Consider the following 25,032-nt stretch of genomic DNA (forward strand, 5'->3'; position numbering starts at 1 on the left):
TAACCCAATGAAAGTTTAGTATTACTTGTTTTGTTTGTTTTTTTATACTGCAGGTTCTTATTAGGCATCAGTTTTATACACATCAGTGTATACATGTCAATCCCAATCGCCCAATTCAGCACACCACCATCCCCACCCCACCGCAGTTTTCCCCCCTTGGTGTCCATATGTCCATTCTCTACATCTGTGTCTCAACTTCTGCCCTGCAAACTGGCTCATCTGTACCATTTTTCTAGGTTCCGCATACATGCATTAATATACGATATTTGTTTTTCTCTTTCTGACTTACTTCACTCTGTATGACAGTCTCTAGATCCATCCACGTCTCAACAAATGACTCAATTTCGTTCCTTTTTATGGCTGAGTAATATTCCATTGTATATATGTACCACAACTTCTTTATCCATTCGTCTGTTGATGGGCATTTAGGTTGCTTCCATGACCTGGCTATTGTAAATAGTGCTGCAATGAACATTCGGGTGCATGTGTCTTTTTGAATTACGGTTTTCTCTGGGTATATGCCCAGTAGTGGGATTGCTGGGTCATATGGTAATTCTATTTTTAGTTTTTTAAGGAACCTCCATATTGTTCTCCATAGTGGCTGTATCAATTTACATTCCCACCAACAGTGCAAGAGGGTTCCCTTTTCACCACACCCTCTCCAGCATTTGTTGTTTGTAGATTTTCTGATGATGCCCATTCTAACAGGAGTGAGGTGATACCTCATTGTAGTTTTGATTTGCATTTCTCTAATAATTAGTGATGTTGAGCATCTTTTCATGTGCTTCGTGGCCATCTGTATGTCTTCTTTGGAGAAATGTCTATTTAGGTCTTCTGCCCATTTTTGGATTGGGGTGTTTGTTTCTTTGATATTGAGCTGAATGAGCTGTTTATATATTTTGGAGATTAATCCTTTGTCCGTTGATTCATTTGCAAATATTTTCTCCCATTCTGAGGGTTGTCTTTTCGTCTTGTTTATGGTTTCCTTTGCTGTGCAAAAGCTTTGAAGTTTCATTAGGTCCCACTTGTTTATTTTTGTTTTTATTTCCATTACTCGAGGAGGTGGATCAAAAAAGATCTTGCTGTGATTTATGTCAAAGAGTGTTCTTCCTATGTTTTCCTCTAAGAGTTTTATAGTGTCCGGTCTTATATTTAGGTCTCTAATCCATTTTGAGTTTATTTTTGTGTATGGTGTTAGGGAGTATTCTAATTTCATTCTTTTACATGTAGCTGTCCAGTTTTCCCAGCACCACTTATTGAAGAGACTGTCTTTTCTCCATTGTATATCTTTGCCTCCTTTGTCATAGATTAGTTGACCATAGGTGCGTGGGTTAATGTCTGGGCTTTCTATCTTGTTCCATTGATCTATGTTTCTGTTTTTGTGCCAGTACCATGTTGTCTTAATTACTGTAGCTTTGTAGTATAGTCTGAAGTCAGGGAGTCTGATTCCTCCAGCTCCATTTTTTTGCCTCAAGACTGCTTTGCCTATTCGGGGTCTTTTGTGTCTCCATACAAATTTTAAGATGATTTGTTCTAGCTCCGTAAAAAATGCCATTGGTAATTTGATAGGGATTGCATTGAATCTGTAGATTGCTTTGGGTAGTATACTCATTTTCACAATGTTGATTCTTCCAATCCAAGAACATGGTATATCTCTCCATCTGTTGGTATCATCTTTAATTTCTTTCATCAGTGTCTTATAGTTTTCTGCATACAGGTCTTTTGTCTCCCTAGGTAGGTTTATTCCTATGTATTTTATTCTTTTTGTTGCAATGGTAAATGGGAGTGTTTCCTTAATTTCTCTTTCAGATTTTTCATCATTAGTGTATAGGAATGCAAGAGATTTCTGTGCATTAATTTTGTATCCTGCAACTTTACCATATTCATTAATTAGCTCTAGCAGTTTTCTGGTGGCAGTTTTAGGATTCTCTATGTATAGTATCATGTCATCCGCAAACAGTGACAGTTTTACTTCTTCTTTTCCAATTTGTATTCCTTTTATTTCTTTTTCTTCTCTGATTGCCGTGGCTAGGACTTCCAAAACTATGTTGAATAATAGTGGTGAGAGTGGACATCCTTGTCTCGTTCCTGATCTTAGAGGACATGCTTTCAGTTTTTCACCATTGAGAATGATGTTTGCTGTGGGTTTGTCATATATGGCCTTTATTATGTTGAGGTAGGTTCCCTCTATGCCCACTTTCTGGAGAGTTTTTATCAGAAATGGGTGTTGAATTTTGTCAAAAGCTTTTTCTGCATCTATTGAGATGATCATATGGTTTTTATTCTTCAATTTGTTAATATGGTGTATCACATTGATTGATTTGCGTATATTGAAGAATCCTTGCATCCCTGGGATAAATCCCACTTGATCGTGGTGTATGATCCTTTTAATGTGTTGTTGGATTCTGTTTGCTAATATTTTGTTGAGGATTTTTGCATCTATATTCATCAGTGATATTGGTCTGTAATTTTCTTTTTTTGTAGTGTCTTTGTCTGGTTTTGGTATCAGGGTGATGGTGGCCTCATAGAATGAGTTTGGGAGTGTTCCTTCCTCTGCAATTTTTTGGAAGAGTTTGAGAAGGATGGGTGTTAGCTCTTCTCTAAATGTTTGATAGAATTCACCTGTGAAGCCATCTGGTCCTGGACTTTTGTTTGTTGGAAGATTTTTAATCACAGTTTCAATTTCATTACTTGTGATTGGTCTGTTCATATTTTCTATTTCTTCCTGGTTCAGTCTTGGAAGGTTATACCTTTCTAAGAATTTGTCCATTTCTTCCAGGTTGTCCATTTTATTGGCATAAAGTTGCTTGTAGTAGTCTCTTAGGATGCTTTGTATTTCTGCGGTGTCTGTTGTAACTTCTCCTTTTTCATTTCTGATTTTATTGATTTGAGTCCTCTCCCTCTTTTTCTTGATGAGTCTGGCTAATGGCTTATCAATTTTGTTTATCTTCTCAAAGAACCAACTTTTAGTTTTATTGATCTTTGCTATTGTTTTCTTTGTTTCTATTTCATTTATTTCTGCTCTGATCTTTATGATTTCTTTCCTTCTGCTAACTTTGGGTTTTGTTTGTTCTTCTTTCTCTAGTTTCTTTAAGTGTAAGTTTAGATTGTTTACTTGAGCTTTTTCTTGTTTCTTTAGGTAGGCTTGTATAGCTATAAACTTCCCTCTTAGAACTGCTTTTGCTGCATCCCATAGGTTTTGGGTCGTCGTGTTTTCATTGTCATTTGTCTCTAGGTATTTTTTTATTTCCTCTTTGATTTCTTCAGTGATCTCTTGGTTATTTAGTAACGTATTGTTTAGCCTCCATGTGTTTGTCCTTTTTACGTTTTTTTCCCTGTAATTCATTTCTAATCTCATAGCGTTGTGGTCAGAAAAGATGCTTGATATGATTTCAATTTTCTTAAATTTACTGAGGCTTGATTTGTGACCCAAGATGTGATCTATCTTGGAGAATGTTCCGTGCGCACTTGAGAAGAACGTGTAATCTGCTGTTTTTGGATGGAATGTCCGATATATATCAATTAAATCTATCTGGTCTATTGTGTCATTTAAAGCTTCTGTTTCCTTATTTATTTTCATTTTGGATGATCTGTCCATTGGTGTAAGTGAGGTGTTAAAGTCCCCCACTATTATTGTGTTACTGTCGATTTCCTCTTTTATAGCTGTTAGCAGTTGCCTTATGTATTGAGGTGCTCCTATGTTGGGTGCATATATATTTATAATTGTTATATCTTCTTCTTGGATTGATCCCTGGATCATTATGTAGTGTCCTTCCTTGTCTCTTGTAACATTCTTTATTTTAAAGTCTATTTTATCTGATATGAGTATAGCTACTCCAGCTTTCTTTTGATTTCCATTTGCATGGAATATCTTTTTCCATCCCCTCACTTTCAGTCTGTATGTGTCCCTAGGTCTAAAGTGGGTCTCTTGTAGACAGCATATATATGGGTCCTGTTTTTGTATCCATTCAGCCAGTCTATGTCTTTTGGTTGGGGCATTTAATCCATTCACGTTTAAGGTAATTATCGATATGTATGTCCCTATGACCATTTTCTTAATTGGTTTGGGTTTGTTTTTGTAGGTCCTTTTCTTCTCTTGTGTTTCCCACTTAGAGAAGTTCCTTTAGCATTTGTTGTAGAGCTGGTTTGGTGGTGCTGAATTCTCTTAGCTTTTGCTTGTCTGTAAAGCTTTTGATTTCTCCATCAAATCTAAATGAGATCCTTGCCGGGTAGAGTAATCTTGGTTGTAGGTTCTTCCCTTTCATCACTTTAAGTATATCATGCCACTCCCTTCTGGCTTGCAGAGTTTCTGCTGAGAAATCAGCTGTTAACCTTATGGGAGTTCCCTTGTATGTTATTTGTTGTTTTTCCCTTGCTGCTTTCAATAATTTTTCTTTGTCTTTAATTTTTGCCACTTTGATTACTATGTGTCTCGGCGTGTTTCTCCTTGGGTTTATCCTGTATGGGACTCTCTGCGCTTCCTGGACTTGGGTGGCTATTTCCTTTCCCATGTTAGGGAAGTTTTCGACTATAATCTCTTCAAATATTTTCTCTGGTCCTTTCTCTCTCTCTTCTCCTTCTGGGACCCCTATAATGCGAATGTTGTTGCGTTTAATGTTGTCCCAGAGGTCTCTTAGGCTGTCTTCATTTCTTTTCATTCTTTTTTCTTTAGTCTGTTCCGCAGCAGTGAATTCCATCATTCTGTCTTCCAGGTCACTTATCCGTTCTTCTGCCTCAGTTATTCTGCTATTGATTCCTTCTAGTGTAGTTTTCATTTCAGTTATTGTATTGGTCATCTCTGTTTGTTTGTTCTTTAATTCTTCTAGGTCTTTGTTAATCATTTCTTGCATCTTCTCAATCTTTGCCTCCATTCTTATTCCAAGGTCCTGGATCATCTTCACTATCATTATTCTGAATTCTTTTTCTGGAAGGTTGCCTATCTCCACTTCATTTAGTTGTTTTTCTGGGGTTTTTTCTTGTTCCTTCATCTGGTACATAGCCCTCTGCCTTTTCATCTTCTCTATCTTTCTGTAACTGTGGTTTTTGGTCCACAGGCTGCAGGATTATAGTTTTTCTTGCTTCTGTTGTCTGCCCTCTGGTGGTTGAGGCTATCTAAGAGGCTTGATGGGAGGCTCTGGTGGTGGGTAGAGCTGACTGTTGCTGTGGCGGTCAGAGCTCAGTAAAAAAAATCTAGTTGCTTTTAAAATCTTTTTGTTTTTGGTATTCTTCATGGGACTTCCTGAATCTGAGTGGTCATGTCTTTCATTTATTTGTAAGATCCTAGCCTCATCTCTCTGAATACTACCTTTCTATTTTCTTTTTCTTTTATATACATGTGTGTGTGTATATATATACACACATACACATTTTTTTCTTTTTTGGCTGCATCGCATGCCATGCAGGATCCTAGTTCCCTGACCAGGGGTTGAACCCGCACCCCTTGCAGTGGAAGCACAGAATGTTAACCACTGGACCACCAGGGAAGTCCCTTCTATTCTCTTTTATTGAAACTCCTTTTAGATACATTTAAAAATTTCTAATTCTAGTCTTATTTCTAAGAGCTTCATTATTGATTATCCTGTCAGATATTCCAGTTTATTAATTCTATCTTTAGCTGTGTCTAAATTTCACTCTACCTCATCTATTAAGTTTTAAAATTCAATAACTGTAATTTTTATTTCCAGTAGTTCCTTTGTTCATTTTCCAAATGGCCATTTTTTTCATAGTCTTAGACTTTTCTTGGAGTTCTGATTCTTTCTTTTACATTCATAACTTTTAACCATTTTAACCATTTTTCAGTGTGCAATTTGGTGGGATTCAGTACATTCACAATGTTGTATAACCATCAACACTATCTATTTCCAGAATTTCATTATCCTAAACAGAAACTCTTTACCCCAACTTTCAATAATGGATAGAACAACCGAAAAGAAAATCAATAGGGAAACAGAGGAGTTGAACAACACTACAAACCAATTAGATCTAAAAGACATATAGAGAACACTCCATCCAACAAGAGCAGAATATACATTCTTCTCAAGTACACATGGAACATTTCCCAAAAGAGACTATATGTTAGGCCACAAAACAAGTCTTAATAATTTAAAAAGAACTGACCTCTTACAAATAATTTTTTCCGATCACAATGGAATGAAATGAGAAATCAACATCCCAAGAGAAAACTGGAAAATTCATATGTGGAAATCAACAGTCTTAACCAACGAAAGTGTCAAAGAAGAAATCACAGGGAAATTAGAAAATACCTTGAGATGAATGAAAACAAAAACACAGCATACCAAAATTTATGGGATACCGCAAAAGCAATGCAAAGAGGGAAATTTACAGCTGCAAGCACATAAAGTTAAAAACAAAAAAAGGTCAAATTAATAACTAAACTGTACACTTTAAGGAACAAGAAAGAGCAAATAAAACCCAAAGATAGCAGAAGTAAAAAATAATAATAATAAAGATTAGAATGGAGATAAACAAAATAGCAAATAGAAAAATACAGAAAATTAATGAAACCAAAAGTTGTTGCTTTGAAAAGATCAACAAAATTGACAAACCTTTAGCTAAACTGATCAAGAAAAAAAAAAAGGAGAGAAGACAAATTACTAGAATCAAAAATGAAAAGGGAGGACTTCCCCAGTGGTGCAGTGGTTAAGAATCCACCTGCCAATGCAGGGGACAAGGGTTCAAGCCCTGGTCCAGGAAGATCCCACATGCCGCAGAGCAACTAAGCCCATGCACCACAACTACTGAGCCTGTGCTCTAGAGCTCACAAGCCATGACTACTGAGCCCATGAACCACAACTACTGAGCCCACGTGCCCTAGAGCCCGCCCACCACAACTACATAGCCCACGTGCTGCAACTACTGAAGCCCACTGCCTAGAGTCCGTGCTCTGCAACAAGAGAAGCCACCGCAATGAGAAGCCCACGCACCACAACAAAGACCCAATGCAGCCAAAAAGATAAATAAATTTTAAAATTTTTTTTAAAAAAGAAAGGGGGAACATGACTACCAATTTTACAGGAATAAAAAGGATTATAAGGGAATTCCCCGGTGGTCCAGTGGGTAGGACTCCACACTTTCATGGCCGAGGGCCCAGGTTCAATCCCTGGTCGGGGAACTAAGATCCCACAAGCCACATGCGGCATGGCCAAAAAAAAAAAGGGGGGGAGTGGATTACAGGAGAACACTATAAACAACTGTACACCAACAAATTGAGTAACTTAGATTAAACGGACAAATTCCTAGAAACACAATCTACCAAAATGGACTAATGAAGAAACAGAATAACTGAACAGACGTATAACCAGTAAGGAGACTGAATCAGTTGTCAAAACCCTCCCAAAACAGAAAAACCTAGGACCAGATCGCTTAACTGGTAAATTTTACCATTTAAGGAATTAATACCAAGCCTTCTCAAACTCTTCCAAAAAATTAATGAGAAGGAACACTTCCTAACTCATTCTATGAATCCAGCATCACCCTGATACCAAAGCAAGACACAAAGATAGTACAAGAAAACTACAGATATTCCTTATGAATACTGATGCAAAAATTCTCAAAAAATACTTGCAAACTCAATTCAGCAGCATACTAAGAGGATTACTGTATATACCACGACCAAGTGGATTTACCCAGGTACATATGGTTCAAAATACAAAAATCAATCTATGTAACACACCACATTAATAGAATCAGTGTGAATTAATTTTTGTGAATTAGTAGAAAACCACATGACCATGTCAACTGAGGCAAAAAGAATCTGACAAAAGTAAAATCCCTTTCATTAAAAAACACTTAATAAACTAGAAATAGAAAGAAACTTCCTCAACATAATAAATGCCAGTCATGAAAAAATCACAGCTAACACTACACTCAACCGTAAAAGTCTGACAGACTTTCTCCAAAGATTAAAAACAAGACAAGGATGTCTGCTTTCACCACTTCTATTCAACATAGTACTGGCAAGAAAAAGAAATTAAAGGCATCTGTGTTGGAAAGGAAGAAATAAAATTATCTCTGTTCACAAATGACATGATCTTATACATAAAAAGCTCTAAAGTTTCCACACACACACACACACACACACACACACACAACAACCTGTTAGAATAAATGAATTCTGCAAAGTTGCAGAATACAAAATCAATACACAAAAATCAGTTGCATTTCTATACACTAGTAATGAAAAATCTGAAAAGGAAACATATCCAGTCATTGTTTAATTGTTGACTCCTAATCATGGAGGATTATTTGCTGGGATACTTTGTAATTTTTTTGTGAGCTCACTTTTTGTGGAAATTGTTTTTTCTGTGAAAATCCCTTGTGGCCCAGATTGTGAAAGCTTCTCCACCACAGGAGTTCTGTATTTGCTTTTGCCAGACAACCAAAGAATATCACTGGTCCAAAACAATTGTTTGTTGTTAATATCTTGACTTTGGGGTTCCCAATCAAGATAGAAATTTCAAACATATACCCAAATAAGGCCCATGCCCAGAGTTTCTCAGGGGAGACTTACATGCCCATGCCCCTGCCCCTCAGAGTGGAGTCAGAGAGTGAGAAATCTATCATCTTCCCACAGAATAAAGCAGATAGTTTCCTTTTCCATTGTTTCAATGAAGGTCCTTAGGGAATCCCAGTTTTATATGGAGGTCAGGGTCCCCATTCTAATTCCTCACCCAAGATTTTGTCCCTGTCCTCAATTACCACTTTACTTTTACAGTTCCATCTTCATTTCTGGCACCTAGGAATTTCTCTAAGAGTTTATTATAGTTTACCCGAAATTTGTATTTGTGTGCAACGGGAGAGTTTGTAAGTTATCCTGGTTAGTCATCTTGATAGATCTGGGTCTTGTCCCTTCTGTATTAAAACCATTTCTTTTCTCTCTGATTCTGAAATACCATAGACTCATGGTTTTCTTCCTACCTCATGGGATGCTGTGAGAATTAAGTGATACGATGCAAATCAAATGCTTAGCACAGGACTGGCACTCAATAAACAGTAGCCATCTACCTAACTGACCACGTGGACATTTTCATCATAAAACACCTATTAACATTTTAGGGGAATCTTAATGTTCCAGAGTATAAAATCTTGAAAACGCTGGCTTAAAGGTTACACTTTCTGAGATTTCATTCTCTCCGATTTTATCCCTCTGACCTCCAATAATCTGAGACAACCTCAAAGAAAAAAAAAACGTTAAAGCAGTACTCTTAATTAAGTCCCTAAAGGTCCTGTTCTCACTGGATTAAGAGCATACACTGATAAACGTAAACAGTACAAAAAACCTGGTATGTAAACAATATAAAAGTACTCTGTTCTATAACACACTTAATATAATGAAGAAACTATACAGCCAAATTTTTTTTTAAATTTTATTTATTTATTTATTTATGGCTGTGTTGGGTCTTCGTTTCTGTGCAAGGGCTTTCTCTAGTTGTGGCAAGCGGGGGCCACTCTTCATCGCGGTGCGTGGGCCTCTCATTATCGCGGCCTCTCTTGTTGCAGAGCACAGGCTCCAGATGCGCAGGCTCAGTAATTGTGGCTCACGGGCCTAGCTGTTCTACGGCATGTGGGATCTTCCCAGACCAGGGCTCGAACCCGTCTCCCCTGCATTAGCAGGCAGATTCTCAACCACTGCGCCACGAGGGAAGCCCAGCCAAATTATTTTAAATAAAAATAAAATTTAAAAGAATGATAAAGATGGCAGAGGAGTAGGATATGGAGCTCACCTTCTCCCACAAATACATCAAAAATACATCTACATGTGGAACGATTCTCACAGAACACCTACTGAATGCTGGCAGAAGACCTCAGACTTCAAAAAGGGCTAGAAAATCTCCATGTAACTGGGTAGGACAAAAGAAAAAAAAAAAGCACGAAAGGAAACGGGACAGCACCTGCATACTTGGGAGAGAACTGTGAAAAAGGAAAGGTTTCCACACACTGGGAAGTCCCCTCACTGGCAGGGAGAACAGCCCGAATGGAGGGGGAGCTCCGGAGCCTCAGGGGAGAGTGCAGCAACCAGTTTGCAGAGGGCAAAGAGGAGAGACACCAGCACAGCCAGTCGGTGCTGCCACCTGGCACTCCCCAGCCCAAGATGCTCACTCTTCCACTGAGGGGGTCAGGGGCTGAGTGCTGAGGCTTGTGCTTTGAAGGTCAGAACCGGGAAGAGGACTGGGACTGGCTGCATGGTGACAGCCTGAGGGGGCTAGGGTGTGGTGCGCTATAACCGAGGGACTATGGGAGGAAGCCTGGGCCCCCCAGAGGGGCAAGGCACCATTGTTGGGGGGCCCACGAGGAGAGGGGTGGGCCTGCCACAGGAGCTTCTTTCTCCACGCCCTCTCTCAGGCAGCAGGGCACCACCTACACAAGCTCCAGGGGTGGGCAATAGCTGCCGCTGCCATCTTGGACTCCACAGTCAGGCATGGACGGCTGGCCAAGGGTCCCAAAACCTGGCACCAACCAATGCCCCCGCCTCCCCGGAAGCACATGCAGCCCACTGGCACCAAGGGTCCCATGAGCGGGCTGCAGGCCTGCATACCCCCTAACAAGGGGATAATGACCAGCACATGCGGAGGAAAGAAACAGCAAGCACCCAAACCAAAAACAGCCCTCAGACCAAAAAAATATTAAACCCACACAAGCTATGCAGGGACGCTCCCATAATAAATAGCCCTCCAAGACTACTGTAGGTATTTGTATCTCTTAAACTCACAGAGTAAGAGAAATATAAGCAAAATGAAGAAGCAGAGGAACCACTCCCAATTAAAAGACCAAGAGAATTCCCCTGAAGGAACAAACAAAGAAACAGACCTCTTCAGTCTAACAGACACCGAGTTCAAAAAGGAGGTAATGAAAATAGTGAAGGAACTAAGAAAGGTTTTCAACAGAAATGCAGATTACTGTAAAAAGGAACTAGAAACTATAAGGAGGAGACAAGAAAAATTAGAAAATTCATTTGCTGAGGAGAAATCTAAGCTAAATGCAACGAATAGCAAAGTAAATAATGCAGAAGAAAGAATAAGTGATCTGCAAGATAGAATAATAGAAATTACCCAAACAAAAGAGTAGACAGAAAACCAAATGAGGGATATCCCTGCTGGTCCAGCAGTTAAGACTCCACGCTCCCCATGCAGGGGGCCCGGGTTTGATCCCTGGTCAGGGAACTAGATCCCGCATGCTGCAACTAAGAGCCGCATGCTGCAACTAAAAGATCCTGCATGCCGCAACTAAAAATCCCACGTGCCACAACTAAAAAAAAAGATCCTGGATGCCACAACTAAGACCCGCATGCCGCAACTAAAGATCCCACACACCGAAATGAAGACCCCGCACACGGCAACAAAGATCCCACATGCCGCAACTAAGACCCAGCACATCCAAATTAATTAATCAGTTAATTTTTAAAAAAGAAAAACAAATGAAAAAAAAATGAAAGCAACATTAACAGACCTATGGGATAATATAAACCATGCCAAAATACACATAACAGGGATTCCAGAGGGAGAAGAAAGAGAAAAGGGGATTGAAAATGTATCTGAAGAAATTATGGCTGAAAACTTCCCAAATTTAAAGAAGGAAACAGATATCCACATATACGAAGCACAGAGGGTCCCAAACAAGATGAACCCAGACAGACCTACATACCAAGATATATGATAATAAAAATGGCAAAAGTTAAAGATAAAGAGAGAATACTAAAGGCAGCAAGAGAAAAACAAAGAGTTAATTACAAGGGAAGGCCCAATATGGCTATCAGCTGATTTCTCTACAGAAATGCTGCAGGCCAGAAGGGAGTGGCAAAATATATTCAAAGTCTTGAACAGGAAAAATCTGCAACCTAGAATACTCTACCCAGCAAAATTATCATTTAGAATAGGAGGAGAAATAATTTCTCTGACAAGCAAAAACTAAAAGAATACAGCAATACTAAATCTATCCTAAAATATTGAAAGGTCTTCTCTAAAAGAAGCAGGAAGATACAGGGAGATAGCAATTGGAAAGTAAATCACTTAAATTAGCTAATATACAAATCAAAAAGGAAAAAAAAACCACCACCTATTTGTGAAAGTGATCATAAATGCAAGGAACAGCAAAAGGATAAAGATGAAGAATTAAAAAAAGGACATCAAAATCATAAAATTTGGGGAAGAACTAAGAAAATGTAGATTTTTTTTTTTAGAATGTGTTTGGGCCTATATGACTATCAGTCTAAAGCAAGCAGAACTAGGAAGGGGTTAACCTACTTGAAAAACAGGGCAACCACAAATCAAAAACATACAATAGATTCACAAAAACCAAAAACAACCCAAGCATAAAACAAAAAGAAATCATCAAACCCCAAAAAGAAAAACAAAAAGAACAAGGAACAAACAAGGAATATAGAAACAGCTGAAAACAAAGTTTAAAATGGCAATAAATATATATGTATCAATATTACCTTAAATGTCAATGGACCAAATGCTCCAATCAAAAACAAAGAGTGGCAGACTGGATTAAAAAAACAAGAGCCTACAATATTCAACCTACAAGAGACCCATCTTAGGACAAAGGACACACACTGAAAGTGAGGGGATGGAAAAAGGTATTTCATTTCATGCAAACAGAAATGACAAGAAAGCAGGAGCTACAATATTCCTAGCAGACAAAACAGACTTTAAAACAAAGGCCAAGGACTTCCCTTGTGGTCCAATGTGTAAGACTCTGTGCCAATGCAGGGAGCCCAGGTTCGATCCCTGGTCGGAGAACTAGATACCGCATGCATGCCGCAACTAAACAGTCCGCAAGCCGCAACTAAGAGTCCTCATGCCACAACTAAGAGTCCAGTCTGCATGTCGCAACCAAGAAGTCCACATGCTGCAACTAAGATCCCACGTGCCACAACTAACACCCAGTGCAGCCAAAATAAATAAATAAATAAATATTTTAAAAATTAAAAAAATAAAACAAAGGCCATAAGAAAGATAAAGAAGGACACTATATAACAGTAAAAGGATCAATATAAGAAGAAGATTTTACACTTCGTCAACATATGTGCGACTGATACAAGAGCAACCAAATACGTAAAACAAATACAGACATAACAGGAGAAATTGATGGGAATATAATAGGAGACTTTTAACACCCCACTCACATCAATGAAGAGATCTTCTAGACAGAAAATCAATAAGGCAACAGAGATCCTAAATGATACAACACTTAGATTTAATTGATATTTTCAGGATATTACATCCAAAAAAAAACCAGAATACACATTCTTTTCAAGTGCACATGGAACACTCCCTCTAGGACTGACCACATACTAGGGCACAAAACTAACCTCAACAAATTTAAGAGTACAGAAATTGGGGGCTTCCCTGGTGGCGCAGTGGTTGAGAGTCTGCCTGCCAATGCAGGGGACACGGGTTTGAGCCCTGGTCTGGGAAGATCCCACATGCTGTGGAGCAACTAGGCCCGTGAGCCACAACTACTGAGCCTGAGCGTCTGGAGCCTGTGCTCCGCAACAAGAGAGGCCGCGATAGTGAGAGGCCCGCGCACCGCGATGAAGAGTGGCCCCCACTCGCCGCAACTGGAGAAAGCCCTCACACAGAAACGAAGACCCAACACAGCCAAAAATAAACATAATAAATAAATTTAAAAAAAAAAAAAAAGAGTACAGAAATTATTTCAAGCATCTCCTCTGAACACAATGGCATGAAACTAGAAATCAACCATAGGAAAAGAAATGAGAAAAAAATGATTACATGGAGACTAAACAACATGCTACTAAAAAGCCAATGGGTCAACAAGGAAATCAAAAAGGAAATTTAAAAAATACCTTGAGAAAAGCAACAATGAAAACACAACCATACAAAATCCATGGGATGCAGCAAAAGCAGTTCTTAGAGGGAAGTTCATAGTGACACAGGCCTTCCTCAAAAAACAAGAAAAGTCTCAAATAAACAACCTAACCTACCACTTGAAAAAATTAGAAAAAGGACAAATGAAACCCATAGTCAGCAGAAGGAAGAAAACAATAAAGATCAGAGTGGAAATAAACAGAGGTTTAAAAAACAACAGAAAGGGAATTCCCCAGTGGTCCAGTGGTTAGGACTCCGCACTTTCACTGCTGAGGGCCCAGGTTCAATCGCTGGTCAGGGAACTAGGATCCCACAAACCACGCAGCGTGACCCCCCAAAAAAAAGAAACCAAGAGCTGGTTCTTTGAAAGGGTAAACAAAATTGACAAACCTCTGGCCAGGCTCACCAAGAAGAAAAGAGCAAGAACCCAAATAAAATAAGAAATGAAAAAGGAGAAATCTCAGCTGGTACCATAGAAATACAAAAAAACCATAGAAGAATAATATGAACAATTATATGCCAACAAATTTGACAACCTACAAGAAATAGACAACTTTCTACAAACATACAGCCCACCAAAATTGAATCAAGAAGAAACAGATGATCTGAACAGACTGACGACTAGAAGTGAAGTAGAATCTGTAATTTAAAAAACTCCCTACAAACAAAAGTCCAGGACCAGGTGCCTTCACAGGCAAATTCTACCAAACATACAAAGAAGAACTTGCACTGATTCTTCTAAAACTCTTCCAAAAGACTGAAGAGGAGGAAACACTCCCAAAGACATTCTATGAAGTCACCATCACCCTGATACCAAAATCAGACAAAGATACCAACAAAAAAGAAAATTACAGGCCAATATCTTTGATGAACATAGACGTAAAAATTCTCAACAAAATATTAGCGAACTGAATCCAACAACACATAAAAAAGATCGTACACCACAACCAAGTGGGATTCATCCCAAGTTCACAAGAACGGTTCAACATCTGCAAAGCAATCAATGTAATACACCACATAAACAAAAGAAAAGTCAAAAACCACGTGATTATCTCAATAGATGCAGAAAAAGCATTTGGCAAAACTCAACATCATCCATGATAAAAACTTTTACCAAAGTGAGTATAGAGGGAACATATCTCAACATAATAAAAGCCATTTATGACAAACCCACAGCCAATATAATACTCAGTGGTGAAAAGCTGAAAGCCTTCCCACTAAAACCTGGAACAAGACAAGGATGCCCACTCTTAACCACTGCTATTCAACATAGTATTGGAAGTCCTAGCCACAGCAATCCGACAAGAAAAATAAAAGGTATCCAAATTGGAAGGGAAGAGGTAAAATTGTCACTAAATGCAGATGACATGATACTATATATAGAAAATCCTAAGAATTCCACACTAAAACAACTAGATCTTATAAAGGAATTCAGAAAAGTAGCAGGATACAAGATTAACATTCAGAAATCGGTTGCATAAATTTCTTGACACTAATGATGAAATATCAGGGACTTCTCTGGTGGTCCAGTGCTTAAGAATCCGCCATCCAATGCAGGGGATGCAGGGGCGATCCCTGGTCGGGGAACTAAGATCCCACATGCCGCAGGGCAACTAAGCCTGTGTGCTGTCAACTACTGAGCCTGCATGCCCTAGAGCCCATGCGCCACAACTGGACAGTCCGCGGGCCATGGAGCCCGTGCGGCACAACTACTAAGCCCGCAGAGTCTGGAGCCCATGTGCCACAACTAGAGAGCTTGCTCACCACAACTACTGAGCCCATGCTCTCTAGAGTCTGTGCACCACAATGAAGAGCATGCGCCGCAATGAAAGATCCTGCGTGCCGCAATGAAGATCCAGAGTGCCACAACTAAGACCCGACACAGCTAAATAAATAAATAAATATATTTTTTAAAAACCAATGAAATATCAGAAAGAGAATGTATAAAAACAAGACCTTTAAAAATCACACCAAAAAAACATAAAATACCTAGGAATAAACCTGACCAAGGAAGTGAAAGACTTATATGCTGAGAACTGTAAAACATTACAAAAGGAAATTAAAGAGAATGCAAAGAAATGGAAAGATATCCCATGCTCTTGGATTGGAAGAATTAATATTATTAAAATGGCAATACTACCCAAAGCAATCCACAGATTTAAAGCAACCCCTATCAAATTACCCATGACATTTTTTGCAGAACTAGAACAAATAATGCAAAAATTCATATGGAGCCATAAAAGACCCAGAATTGCCAAAGAAATCCTGAGGAAAAAATACAAAGCAGGAGGCATAACTCTCCCAGGCTTCAGACAATACTACAAAGGTACAGTAATCAAAACAGTGTGGTAGCAGTACAAAAACAGACATATGGATCAATGGAACAGAATAGAGAGCCCAAAAATAAACTTACACACCTACATTCAATTAATCGTGGACAAAGGAAGCAAGACTATAAAATGGGAAAAAGACAGTCTCTTCAGCAAGTGGTACTGGGAAAGTTGGACAGCCACATGTAAATCAGTGAAGTTAGGAGAGCCACATGAAAATCAGTGAAGTCAGGACACACACTCACACCATGCACAAAAATACTCAAAATGGTTTAAAGACTTGAACATAAGACATAATACCATAAACTCCTAGAAGAAAGCACAGGCTAAACATTCTCTGACATAAATTGTACCAATGGTTTCTTAAGTCAAGTCTCCCAAGGCAACAGAAATAAAAACAAAAATAAAATGGGACCTAATCAAACTTAAAAGCTTTTGCACAGCAAAGGAAATCATTTAAAAGAAATGAGGGACTTCCCTGGTGGTCCAGTGGCTAAGACTCCACACTCCCAATGCAGGGGGCCCAGGTTCAATCCCTGGTCAGGAAACTAGATCCCACATGCTGCAACTAAGAGTTCGCATGCCACAACTAAAAGATCCCACATGTCGCAACTGAAGATCCTGTACACAGCAACAAGGATCCCACATGTGGCAAGGAAGATCCCACACGCGGCAACGAAGATCCCGCACATGGCAACTAAGAACCAGCACAGCCAAATAAATAAATAAATGTTAAAAAAAAAAAAAAAAGAAAAACCTACAGAATGGGAGAAAATATTTGAAATGATGCGACCAAAACTGCTTAATCTCCAAAATATACAAACAGCTCATACAACTCAACAAAAAAACAAACAACCCAATTGAAAAATCGACAGAAGATTTTAATAGACATTTCTCCAAAGAAGACATGCAGATGGTCAGTAGGCACGTGAAAAGATGCTCAACATCACTAATTATTAGAGAAATGTAGAACAAAATTAAAATGAGGTACCACCTCACACCAGTCAGAATTGCCATCGTTAAAAAGTCTACAAATAACAGGGACTTCCCTGGTGGCATAGTGGTTAAGAATCCGCCTGCCAATGCAGGGGACACGGGTTCAAGCCCTGGTCCAGGAAGATCCCACATGCCACGGAGCAACTAAGCCCGTGTGCCACAACTACTGAGCCTGCGCTCTAGAGCCTGCGCGCCACAACTACTGAAGCCCGTGTGCCTAGAGCTCCACAACAAGAGAAGCCACCGCAATGAGAAGCCTGCGCACTGCAATGAAGAGTAGCCCCTGCTCGCTGCAACTAGAGAGAGCCTGCGTGCAGAATGAAGACGCAACACAGCCATTTATTTATTTATTTATCTTTTTTTTTTTTTTTTTTTTTTTAAAGTCTACAAATAACAAATGCTGGAGAGGGTGTGGAGAAAAGGGCACCCTCCTACAATGTTGGTGGTAATGTAAGTTGGTGCAGCCACTATACTGGAAAATAGTATGGAGGTTCCTCAGCAAAGTAAAAATACAGTTACCATATGATCCAGCAATCCCACTCTTGGGCATATACCCAGACAAAATTATAATTCAAAAAGACAGGGGCTTCCCTGGCGGCACAGCGGTTAAGAATCCGCCTGCCAATATAAGGGACACAGGTTTGAGCCCTGCTCCGGGACGATCCCACATGCCGTGGAGCAACTAAGCCCATGAGCCACAACTACTGTGCCTGCACTCTAGGGCCCGCGAGCCACAACCACTGAGCCCACGTGCCACAACTACTGAAGCCCACGCGCCTAGGGCCCGTGCTCCGCAGCAAGAGAAGCCACCGCAATGAGAAGCCCGCCCAATGCAACGAAGAGTAGCCCCCACTCGTCGCAACTAGAGAAAGCCCACACGCAGCAACAAAGACCCAACACAGCCAAAAATAAATAAATAAAAAGATACAGGTACCCCTATGTTCATAGCAGCACTATTCACAATAGCCAAAACATGGAAACAACCGAAAGGTCCATCGACAGATGAATGGATAAAGAAGATGTGGTACATATATATAACGAAATACGACTCAGCCATAAAACAGAACGAAATTATGATATTTGCAGCAACATGGATACAACCTGAGATTATCATACTACATAAAGTCAGACAGAGAAAGACAAATATCACGTGATATCACTTATATGTGGAATCTAAAATATGGCACAAATGAGCCCATCTACAAAACAGAAACAGACTCACAGACATAGAGAACAGACTTGTGGTTACCAAGGGGGGTGGAGGGAGGGAGAGGGATGGACTGGGAATTTGGGGTTAGCAGATGCAAACTATTACATTTAGAACAGACAAACAACAAGGTCCTACTGTATAGCACAGGGAACTATATCCAGTCTCCTGGGATAAACCATAATGGAAAAGAATATTAAAAAAAAAAAAAGAATGTATATATGTATACAAATAAGTCACCTTGCTGTACAGCAGAAATTAACACAGCATTGTAAATCAACTATACTTAAAAAAAAAAGAGCAGCAAGCATAAACAGAAAACAATAAAACAAAATAAAATTTAAAGCTATTTCAACATCTGTGAAAGTACAATCCAGCAACTTTTTTAAACAGCAGCTAGAATACAATCAATTTAGTAACTTACAACCAGCTCTTAAAAAGAAATGAAATAGAAACTATAAGGATGCACTACACAAAGGGGTAAACAATGTTCAAGAAAACTCTCTGATACATATAATGTATGGGTTGCAATGTAAAACAAAATGTACCCAGCTTTTGGAAAAAAAAAAAAGTAAAATGTGTAACTATCGGTTCAGAAAGTTTGAGAAACACTGCTCTAAAGCAGTGAATCTTTTTTTTTAATAAATTTATTTATTTTATTTATTTTTGGCTACACTGGGTCTGCATTGTTGCACGCAGATTTTCTCTAGTTGCGGCGAGTGGGGGCTACTCTTCGTTGCGGTGCGCAGGCCTCTCATTGCAGTGGCTTCTCTTGTTGCAGAGCTCTAGAGCGCAGGCTCAGTAGTTGTGGCGCATGGGCTTAGCTGCTCCGTGGCATGTGGGATCTTCCCAGACCAGGGCTCTAACCCGTGTCCCCTGCACTGGCAGGCGGATTCTTAACCACTGTGCCACCAGGGAAGCCCTAAAGCAATGAGTTTTAACTGTAGCTTTGTGAAACACCAGTTGCCAATCTGTCTAAAAATAATGATTTTGTTTTCTTTTTCTTCTTCTTTTTTTTTGGGGGGGGGCGGCGCTGCACTGCGCAGAATGCAGAATCTAAGTCCCCTGACCAGGGATCGACCCTGTGCCCCCTGCAGTGGAAGTGTGGAGTCTTAACCACTGGACCGCCAGGGAAGTCCCCAAAAATAATGATTTCTGACTCATTAATTTACACACTATAATTAAATGTTTTTAAAGAAGTAAAACATTGATTCACACCAAAATATGTGCATAGGATATTTCTGAAAGGTAAAGAACATCATATAATCCAGCGGTAAGGTCTCACAAGGTTAAAGAGGTTTATAATCCACGCTCTAGGACATTGGATTCAAGGCAATGTTATTTCCAACCTAATTATGATTATCTTTGAATAATTCACTTCTTTCAACTTAATAAAAATCAGTTATTAAGAAACAAAACTGTTCTAGGACTTCCCTGGTGGTGCGGTGGTTAAGAATCTGCCTGTCAATGCAGGGGACATGGTTTCAAGCCCTGGTCAAGGAAGATCCCACATGTCCAGGAGCAACTAAGCCCATGCACCACAACTACTGAGCCTGCGCTCTAGAGCCCATGAGCCACAACTACTGAAGCCCGCTCGCCTAGAGCTCGTGTTCCACAACAAGAGAAGCCACCACAATGAGAAGCCCACTCACCGCAACAAAGAGTAGCCCCCGCTCGCCTCAACTAGAGAAAGCCCGCGCGCAGCAACAAAGACCCAATGCAGCCAAATAAATAAATAAATAAATTTATTGAAAATAAATAAATAAATAAAATAAAAATACAAAACTGTTCTTGCAGAGAGCTTTATTATTCAAAATATCCCTTCATGCTTCCAACATCCAGAGGGTATTCACTTCATTCTAAACATACAATAAAACTATAAAGAATCAGAGATGATTTTCCTACAATGACAACCAGGAAACTTTTACAAAGCACAGTAAAATCATCTGTAATCTTCTATAAATCTTGCATATAACAAATACACTGCTGTAAGTGCTTCATTTTCATCCTGCTTTTCAAACGAACTCACATTAAAAAAAAAAAAAGAACTTGCATTAAAACATTTTTGACAGGAGATAGATTTTTTTGGTCTCCCACAGTGGTAGCTAATTAGAGATTTTTAAATCTAGTCTACACAATACTGCAAACTATAGCATTAATAACAATGTTATTCTCTAAAATACATTATGTGGTACAATTCTGTAATAAAATTTTCTTAAAAGTTAAGAAAATCTGTTTCCAGATCTTTTGCTCGGCTTATGCATTTAACTATACTGAGACTTCCAGATTTTTTCAGAAGATTAAATTTTTAGTGTCTTTAAAAGCAAAGAAAGCTATATGGCATACGCAGTTCACACTGAAATTCTTAATGCTAAGAGCCAAAATATTGACATTACTTCTAAAAACACAGCAACTAATTTTTGACAATTGAAATATACACAGTAGCTAACAAATTACCATTTTCTGGTCTTCATAGCACTTATCCTTACTTGAAATTATCAGTTTGTCTCTGTTCTTCCAAACATATAAATGTAAGCTCCTATCTTGCTGACAAAATATTCCCAGCACATAGCATAAAACACAGCACAGCACAGCCTTCAGAGTGAATATTAAATACTGTCAAGGGCTTCCCTGGTGGCGCAGTGGTTAGGAATCCGCCTGCCAATGCAGGGAACACGGGTTCGTTCCCCGGTCCGGGAAGATCCCACATGCCGTGGAGCAGCTAGGCCCGTGAGCCACAACTACTGAGCCTGCGCGTCTGGAGCCTGTGCTCCGCAACGGGAGAGGCCGCGACAGTGAGTGGCCCCCGCTTGCCACAACTAGAGAAAGCCCTCGCACAGAAACGAAGACCCAACACAGCCAAAAATAAATAAATAAATTAATTTAAAAAAAAAAACAAAAAATACTGTCAAGAATAGGACAGCCTTCCTCAGAACAGAATGTCCTCATCACCGGGGAAGACTACTCATCATTAAGAAGAAGAGTCTGAATTATTAGAGAAATGCAAATCAAAATTACAATGAGGTAACCTCACATCAGTCAGAATCACCAACATTAAAAAATCTACAAACAATAAATGCTGAAGAGGGTGTGGAGAAAAGGGAACCCTCCTACACTGTTGGTGGGAATGTAAATTGGTACAGCCACTATGGAGAACAGTATGGAGGTTCCTTAAAAAAAACTAAAAATAGAACTACCATGTGACCCAGCAATCCCACTATGGGCATATACGCAGAAAAAAACCATAATTCAAAAAGATACATGCACCCCGACATTCCCTGCAGCACTATTTACAATAGCCAAGACATGGAAGCAAGCTAAATGTCCACTGACAGAGGAATGGATAAAGAAGATGTGATACATATATGCAATGGAATATTACTCAGCCATAAAAAGGAACGAAATAGGGCTTCCCTGGTGGCGCAGTGGTTGAGAATCTGCCTGCTAATGCAGGGGACAAGGGTTCGAGCCCTGGTCTGGGAAGATCCCACATGCCGTGGAGCAACTAGGCCCGTGAGCCACAACTACTGAGCCTGCGCATCTCAAGCCTGTGCTCCGCAACAGGAGAGGCCACGATAGTGAGAGGCCCGCACACCGCGATGAAGAGTGGCCCCCGCTTGCCGCAACTAGAGAAAGCCCTCGCACAGAAACGAAGACCCAACACAGCCAAAAATAAATAAATTAATTAAAAAAAAAAGAAAAGGGGGCTTCCCTGGCGGCGCAGTGGTTGAGAATCTGCCTGCCAATGCAGGGCACACGGGTTCGAGCCCTGGTCTGGGAAGATCCCACATGCCGCGGAGCAACTAGGCCCGTGAGCCACAATTACTGAGCCTGCGCGTCTGGAGCCTGTGCTCCGCAACAAGAGAGGCCGCGATAGTGAGAGGCCCGCGCACCGCGATGAAGAGTGGCCCCCGCTTGCCGCAACTGGAGAAAGCCCTCGCACAGAAAACAAAGACCCAACACAGTCATAAATAAATAAATAAACCCAAAAAAAAAAAAAAAAAAAAAAGAAAAGGAACGAAATAACATCATTTGCAGTGACGTGGATGGACCTAGAGATTGTCATACAGAGTGAAGTCATAAAGAGAAAGACAAATACCGTATAATATCGCTTGTATGTGAAATCTACAAAAATGGTACAGATGAACTTATTTGCAACGCAGAAATAGAGTCACAGATGTAGAAAACAAACTTATCGTTACCAAGGGGGAAGGGAGGGTGGGATGAATTGGGAGATTGGGAATGATACATATATGCTACTATATACAAAACAGATAACTAATGAGAACCTACTGTATAGCACAGGGAACTATACTCAGTGCTCTGTGGTGACCTAAATGGGAAGGAAATCTAAAAAAGAGTGGATATACATATATGTATAACTGATTCACTCTGTTATACAGCAGAAACTAACACAACGTTGTAAAGCACCTACATTCCAATAAAAAAAAAAAAAAGGAATAAGAGTTTGAATAAGATCATAAATCGTTAAATCCACAAATCCGTATCTAAAAACATATGATCTTAAGATTTTAAAAAAGACTACAGCACCCAAGCAGCAAGTACTCATTAAAATAGTTATTTAAAAAATTTTTTTATTGTGTCTTAATTCCTTAAGATTCTATAATATAGATTACCACTATAATAAGAAAAAACTATAACAATTATTTTAACAAAGAAAAACAGATCAGCATTCAACTAAAAAATAAAATGTTGACTTTTCTTTTTAGTAAGTACCTTTTCTTGAAAGACAACAGCAGTTTCTAGCCCTGGCATGATGTCCAGTAGGAGTCTGCAAGCGGCAGTGTTTAAAGGGGGCTCTCGGCTTGTCATCACATATGCATTCACCAGCTGTAAAGAAAAGGAGTACTTCTCATCTGAAATTCAACCCAATCAAATTAATAACATCTAATAAATCCTTAATACATTCCCATAGCTTGCCTAAAGGGTATTAAAGAAGACTATACCTAACATTACTAATTAAACCTCTAATTATTAGAAATAGTTATGATCCTGCTGAGCCATGATAATACCATATAATTTATTCTGCCACTTTAAAGTCAAATCCCCCTAAAACAACTCAGCAACCATAGAAATTAAAGCTCAAGGAGTATCACAAAGAAAACACCCCCCATCCTCATATACACTTTTTCAGAAGGATAAAACAGGGCAAGATAAGCCTCCCCTCACCCCTCCCTGATTCTTGACAATAGTTAACGAAAAAATTTGAGTTTTATATTTTATATATATAAATGTATCAATAAAACTTTCCTTTTGGCACTCATCAAATAAATACTGGATCTCTAAGTGGCACTGTGTTCTATTGCTGGGTATACAACAGTGAATAAGACAAAGTCCCACCATCAAAGGGTTCATAATCCAAAAGAGGTGACAGCTGGAAAAACAAATATCATTAAGTACAGGATGCTACAGAAGCGAGAACATGAAGGACAAGTAGGAATAGCTAAGGAGGAGTGGGAAAGAGAGGAGGGCCAAAGGTCAGGAACTGAAAATGAGAGAACAGAGGCCATGAGATTGGGTTTATAAACCAAAATAAAAAATTTAAAATTTATCTTGAGAGCAATGGGAAAGCACTAATGGATTTTAAGCAAGAGACTGCCATGATCATTTTTTGCATTTGATAAAGATTTTCGGGATATAAGTAAAGAATGGGTTGGGACAAGATAAGAAGAGAAACCAATTAAGAGGCTATTGCAGTATCAAGAGATGGTGGTAGCTAACCTAAGGTCTAGCAACAAGGGCAGAAAGAAGTGGAGGGATTTGTGAAGGTTAAGGGGGAGGGCACAATAAGACCTGTAAGTTCACTGAATAAAAAAGCTTAGAGGAATAAAGGATAACTTCCAGCTGGCTAGGAAAGGACACCATTACTGAGCTAGACCATAAGAGAAACAGACTGTGGGGCAAACAATTAGACATGCAGAATTCAAGGTGCCTGTGGGAAATATTCATGTGGGAACGTCTAGAAGGCAGCTGGAAGTGATCTGAAGCAGAGAAGAGACACCAATGATAAAGAAATAAAATTGGGAATTAATATAATACAGATAAAAATAATAGCTAATAATTACTGAGCCCTCATGTGCCAGGTTCTGCACTAAGCACTTTTCATGCTTAATTTCATTCAAGGATTACAAAAACATTTTAAGGTAAGAACTATCATCCCTATTTTATAGATTAGGGAAATAAAGCTTCGAGAAAATAAAGCTTGGAGAGGCTTAAGTTGCCTAAAGATCAAAATGTCAATGAAGAGTGCACTTAAACCCAAAACATGGACCCCAAAGCCCATGCTCTCAAGCATCATGCTATTCCACCTCCAAAATCACTAACAGCCACAATTTATTGAATAATTACTATGTTCAGGAGCTGTGAGTAATACATACTTTTTTTTTTTTTTTACCCTCATTTACTCCTCAACAGACCGGAGTTAAATAAGGCACCTTTCTCTCCCTCCACATGCCCGATGCACACACCCATAGTGTCAGTGCAGAATCATACGGTACATATCACTCTTAATTTTCTATTCAGGAAGCCAAGAGAACTCCTATATTCCCAAACTCAAAATCATCTCACCCCAGAATGAGCACAGATGCCTTGGGAACCCTCACCAATATTCAACTGAACAAAGTAC

At 39.3% G+C, this 25,032-nt stretch overlaps 1 protein-coding gene across 4 annotated transcripts in view; it reads right to left on the bottom strand.

Annotated features, from left to right (window-relative positions):
• DCAF1 (DDB1 and CUL4 associated factor 1) overlaps window positions 1-25,032 on the bottom strand; it is an 88,787-nt gene that overhangs the window by 46,016 nt on the left and 17,739 nt on the right. For all 4 annotated transcript variants that reach the window (XR_009505866.1, XM_059939769.1, XM_059939768.1 and 1 more), the window contains one exon: window positions 23,124-23,237. Coding sequence is in view for 3 of the 4 variants with exons in the window: in XM_059939769.1 (XP_059795752.1) it covers window positions 23,124-23,237 (114 nt within the window). In the remaining variant the exon portion in view is untranslated. The remainder of the gene's footprint in view (window positions 1-23,123; window positions 23,238-25,032) is intronic.

The sequence above is a fragment of the Balaenoptera ricei genome, chromosome 11, assembly GCF_028023285.1.
Source record: "Balaenoptera ricei isolate mBalRic1 chromosome 11, mBalRic1.hap2, whole genome shotgun sequence".
Taxonomy (NCBI): domain Eukaryota; kingdom Metazoa; phylum Chordata; class Mammalia; order Artiodactyla; family Balaenopteridae; genus Balaenoptera; species Balaenoptera ricei.